A 6,000-nucleotide genomic window follows, 5' to 3' on the forward strand; every position below is an offset into this window, starting at 1 on the left:
TTTAGACTTTTAAAACATGTGTGTGTATTTGTAAAATAAATATGTTATAATGTATTATTTAGTAAATATTTTTTTTTTATAATAGCATTACCCGTTATAAATTTATCTGCTACCGTTTCGTTATCCAACAACTATAACAGGTAAGAATAGGGTATGGATAAAGTAATTCATAGTGAATAAGAGTAGAATACGGATATAGACAATATGTAATGGATATGAGTATAAAAATATTTCCACCTGACTCTTATCATACCCGTTAACACCCCTACCTCCAACCTTTACTCATAAAAAAATGGATCTACTTTGTTTGATGAAATTATGACAACCTAGAGGGGTTTTCAATTAAAAGAATAACAGCAAAAGCATAAGCCCATTAAATGATAGGATTCACTTCTTACTTACATATAGTAGGCCTGATACTATAAGTTAAGAAAAAGGAAAGCTGAAGGAAGCATCATGAAAAATTCGGGTGAGTTTTTGTTTGATGAAAATCTAGTGGTAAGCGTTCCTGTTCATCAAATATAAAGAACATTAAAGATAATATTAATGTTCTTCATATATTTGATATAAAGAACATTAACTCTGTCATATAATAAAGTTCGGATATATATTCTAATTGTACGATTTTTTTATAAATATGTTCAACGTCTTGGTCCCCAAAAAAAAAAAACTAAATTTTGACGATTGAAATTATTAAAAGCTTATTATTATACTCAAGTTGGATAATATTTTGGTTATTTTGTACACTAATTGTAGCTACAAAAATATCGCTATATGTTTGCTTTAGTTTTGTATTATATTTTATTTTATTTATTTATTTTTACTTTTCAAATTCACGTGACTAGGGTTGGCAAAAAAAGTTGTAGTTCGTGATTCGATTCAGGTTTGATTTGGGTTTGATTCGAGTTTAATTCGATTTGAAATGAGTTCGAATTGAAACGAACCCAACCAGGTTCGGTTCGAAATTAATTCAAACCAAACTCAAACCTAGCCTGGTTCGATCGAAATAGGTACGGTTACTTTTATGGTTCGAATCTCATAATAACATCGGCCGTCCATTTACCTGATGAAATTAAAATCCAAGATAGAGAGTCATAATTTAACTTAGCCGACACTCCTTCGCTCTCAAATCTCAATAACCTAGTTCTCTCTCCACCTCTCCCTAACTCACTCTCCCTCTAGCTCTAAAATCTAGCCGACGCTCTTGGCGACTGGCTGTCTCTCCGACTGTCACTCCTCTTTCCAGCCTAGATAACTGTCTCTCCTCTCTCTTCGGCCGTCTCTTATAGTTCATACCAAGAAAGCCGTCTCTGATGTATTTTTTCATGAACAATTTTTCAACTTAAAAACACTTATTTCATAGTTCATACCGGTAAAAGGAAGCCATGTGAATTTTGTCCCGCGAGAAAAAAATAATGTATAAATTACCGGTATAACTAGGGCTGCTAAAAAATAATTTAGTTCGTGATTCGATTCGAGTTCGATTCGAAAAATGTGTAGTTCGCAATTAATTCGATTCGAAATGGGTTTGGTTCGAAACGAATCAAACCAGGTTTGATTCGAAATTAATTCAAACCAAACTCAAACCTAAGAGTAAGTTCGATTTGGTTCGATTCGTTGCCACCCCTACACGTGACGACATACTGCGAATTATTATTTTAAATTTTGGTCAAGTCGGTTGACTCGTTCAATTATTAAAGAATTTCAAAACAAAATTCTGCATTTTTTTGTTTTTCTAAATTGCCAACAGAATTTCATCTAATGTTTGAAAATATTCGTAACTTGAAGTAAAGAATTTAGAATTAATGTTTGGAATGGTATTTGAATTAAATTAGAAGAGCACCTCTGTACGTATGTGTTTTTTGCGATTTTCCATTCCACATTAGATTATAGCGATAGCAAATTATTAACATACTTGGAGGCTTGGAGAGATCATTTTCATGTTTTTATAATTACTTATTGGGGTCAGATCTTTAGTTCTAGCATATGGCTTTTTAATCAATTTTGGAGATTTCAAATCTTGTTCTTTAAACTTTGGGTTATTTCAGGTTATAATACTAATTAAATTTTGGAGCCTGATAATTGTATCCCAAATAAAATCTCCGAGCGTGTCCTCAAGTAGTTTCACAAAAAACCTTTCAATACTATCTAACTTTCATTTCCAGCGCTAATATTCAAACATTTAAAGCTTTGTTTATATCATTTTACAATGTTACTCTCAAGAATTTAAACCTTTGTCTGCTAGCATTAAAATTATAAATATGTATAGTTTTAACTCCTAACTACTTTTGTTTTCAAGCCAAAAGTATTTTTTCTTGGATCTTATTTGAAAAATAAAATCGAATTAAAAACGTTCGTATTTTTAGATTCGTAAAATTTATCACGGATCGTGAGAAAAATAAATTATAATGATCAGAGAAAAAATAAAAAAGTGTGGGTGAAAAAAATCTTTCCGTTTTTGCCTTGAAAACAAAAATAGTTAGGAGTTAAAACTATACATATTTAGAATTTTAATGCTTTTAGAGAGAGGTTTAGATACTTGCGAGTGCATTGTAAAATGTTATAAATATAGTTTTAAATGTTTGGATATTAGCGCTGGAAATGAAAGTTAGACAACATTGAAAGTTTTTTTTTGTTAAATTACTTGGGGACGTGCTCGGATATGATGGCTCGGGGTACCAAAACATTTCTTTTAAATTTTAATTTGAATTTGCAATCAAATGTTTTTACTTATGGCCGATAACGGATTTGTTGCCAATCAAACGGGTTGGACTTACTCTTTTTTTTTGTTTGATGAAAAGTTGGACTTAATTTCCATTTTCAGATCTGGTGGATTTCTAATTGCACAAAATAGATTTTACAAAAAAAAGGTTCACCATTTTGGATTTAATACTGGTTCAAAGTTAATCAGACCAAATGAAACATAAATTTAACAACTCGATCTTATTTGAAGTAGTTCGTCGTAATTAATTATCTTATGGTTTACATTTATAGTTGTCCACAGTTTACCAGTAAGAGGGTCACTAATCACCAGTGTAACAAAATGCGGTCTATGCGGCCGCATATGCGTATGCGGTTCCGAACCGCATAGAAAATTAATATGCGGCCTAATATGCGGTTCCGCATATGCGGCCGCATATTCGGCCGCATAATTTTTGACCGCATACCGCATATGATCCGCATATGATCCGCATACCGCATATGAACCGCATATGATCCGCATATGAACCACATATGATCCGCATACCGCATATGAACCGCATATACCGCATATGAACCGCATATGAACCGCATATACTGCATATGATTCGCATCTGAACCGCATGTGATCCGCATATGATATTGTTATTGTGTATTCTTATATATATATGTTGCTTTTATATTAGAGAATAATGGATATAAAATAGTTCTACAAATATGTGTATTCTTATTCTTGTTGTGAGATTATGCTTCCAAATATATATAAATTTTTATTTTAAAATCTGCATAAAAATCCGCATATGCGGCCGCATACCGTATATGCGGTATGCGGTGACTTTCCGCATACCGCATAGAAACCGCATTTTATAACATTGCTAATCACTATATACATCTCTTCTTCAGTTTCGAAGCAATATCATTTTTTATCTTTCTTCTAAATAGCATTTAAGCCATCATCTATGGTTAAGTTATTCATCATACATTCATACGTGATCTTTTTGTTGAAGAGATAGTCGCTACATTCAATTTATAACTTCCAATTATTACTTTCAAATTGTAACTTACCAGTAAGAGGGTCACATGTTTACTGACGGAAGCCATGCACTTCTTCATGAAAAGGAATGCTGATTTTAGATAAAACTAATTATAATACTTAAAAGCCATTAAGCTAAAAGATATTTCACCACTTTCATTTACATGACTGAAATACAATAGAAAGACTTCCATACAAAAAGAATGAACGAATATTATGTTTAATTAACGGTCAAGCTCTCTTCTCTCTCACTCTCTCTCTATGCAAGGGAACACTCTGGTGGCAAGCCCTGTGGAAACCTCTTAGAATCAGCGCAATAGTTGTAAATCATGTAATTCCTCTGGACCCATCTCATCCTCTCCTGACTGGTGGAGTCCAGCTCCTGGTTGAACCAATTATCTCCTGCCACATTGGTCTTCATAGCAGGGCAATTAGTTGAACCAGACGACCACACACAGGCATTTGCGTTGAAATTTCTGTAAGAGGCCGTGAATGGAGCCTGGGACCAGTCGGTTTTGATCAAGCCACCTCGTGTGGCCCAGTCCTCGGCATTCCATAGGCTCGAGTAGATCCTCATCGGTTGGTTTTTCGGGAAGGAAATCCCTTTTGATTCCAAGTTCTTGTAATCTCTGAGAGGTACATTATCCACCATGAATCTGCATAAACAATAATTTATTTAATCAATGCTGGTAGAGTAACAATACTTAAATTAATCAATGATGACAGATGATTTAATTATGCTCAAGTGTAAATTAAACAAACGGAAGCTTACATGACATGTCTTGGATTCCAGAGGATGGAATAGGTGTGGAAATCCTTGGTTGGATCGAACCAGAGCTTGAACTGCATCTCTCTGTTTCCTTTCCCCTGTGTGAACACATTTGTGTGTAGTGTGTACGGGTCTCCGCTAAGGTTCCCCAGGAACTCGAAATCTATTTCGTCATGTGTTGCTCCTTGAGATGACAACTGTTGACAGGCACACAAATTATCCTCCAATCAGTAAAGCACATTTACAAAATCAATCAAATTAGTAGATAAGAAAATATGGTAAGAAGGTCGCTTACATAGTATGCAGTGACAGTTCCAGCAGAGTTACCGGGTACGAGTTTGAGCTGCATGTCGATCTTGCCATAGAGGTACTCGTTTCTGGATTGAAACCCAGAGCCAGAACTCTTGTCTAGAGAAAGCGTCAAAAGTTGGCCATTGTTCAGTATTTTGCCACGGCCGTCACCCCATGTGATGTCGAAATCCTGGTTAAAATTACCAGCAAGAGCAATGGCGACTATAGAAAAAGAAACTAATAAGGAGATGCTTGTATAACATGTAGTCATGATGGAAGGCAGAAAGAGGTTGCTATAAGCCTATAACTTGGGAAACTTGAAATGGGAGTGAAGAGAGACTGGGCTGAAGTGGTTTATATAGGAGAGGAGGAAATAAAAGGAGAGCGTGTGTTGGACTAGGGGAGAGAAAATGAAAAGAAATGACTGGAAATGAGCTGGAGACAGGAGTGAGAGGGGTGGTGAACTGGTAATGCAGTGACCGTACAGGGCTGGAAGCTGGATGGAAGGCAGACAATGGTTGTCTCGACTTTTAATGCAGTGACCGTGTGGTTGAGCCGTTGAGGAATTGAACGCTGCTTTTTTTTATTATTCAATTCTTTTTACCGTTGGAATCTGTGCTGATTTATGCAAAGTTTGCTGTTGTATAAAAGAAAATTTACCGACTTCGTTTGAATAATTTAATTTCACTTAAGCCTTCTCAAATATTAACAAAGCCGGGCATATAAACAGCTCAATGTGATATATTTCAATTAAAAATGGAATAGAAAAGTTTCAAAGTTGGCCTGCGGCGCACAATCAAAACCAAGGACACCACTAGTAGGCTGCTCCACACAAGATCCCCATAAAACCCTGTTTTGCTTAACCGCGTTGTATTGGCGAAAGCATGGTCCTCATGCCAACCTTTATTCCATGCCACAGGCTCCCACCTAGCAGTACGGTCCATAAAATAATGGGAAAAGAAAGGAAATGATATACGATAATTTAATCATTTAAGCCTACGGGCAGTTAAAGATGCAAAAAAACTTTTGTTACACCGAGAAAACTGTTGTATACAAGACATACGCCCCTATATCACATGGGGAATGCTATATTGAATCCAGAGATTGATATTTTGAGAGTTTGAAATTTTAAAAACTAATTTTGCTCTTTACTTTTATCTCTTTGACTCATTTAATAATTCTATAAGAGTAAGACTACGGTGCTACG

The 6,000-nt window shown here is 35.1% G+C and overlaps 1 protein-coding gene across 1 annotated transcript; it reads right to left on the reverse strand.

Moving 5' to 3' along the window:
- Nucleotides 1–3,863: 3,863 nt before the first annotated feature.
- Nucleotides 3,864–5,278, reverse strand: LOC144569317 (putative xyloglucan endotransglucosylase/hydrolase protein 23). The gene is made up of 3 exons (XM_078319602.1): nucleotides 4,798–5,278; nucleotides 4,506–4,699; nucleotides 3,864–4,389 (listed from the first exon to the last, which is right to left on the reverse strand). The coding sequence occupies exons 1-3, from the start codon at nucleotides 5,062–5,064 to the stop codon at nucleotides 3,993–3,995; spliced, it is 858 nt and encodes a 285-aa protein (XP_078175728.1). The 5' UTR covers nucleotides 5,065–5,278; the 3' UTR covers nucleotides 3,864–3,992.
- Between the last annotated feature and the right edge of the window lie 722 nt (nucleotides 5,279–6,000).

The sequence above is a fragment of the Carex rostrata genome, chromosome 18 (genome assembly GCF_964058835.1).
Source record: "Carex rostrata chromosome 18, lpCarRost1.2, whole genome shotgun sequence".
Lineage (NCBI taxonomy): Eukaryota > Viridiplantae > Streptophyta > Magnoliopsida > Poales > Cyperaceae > Carex > Carex rostrata.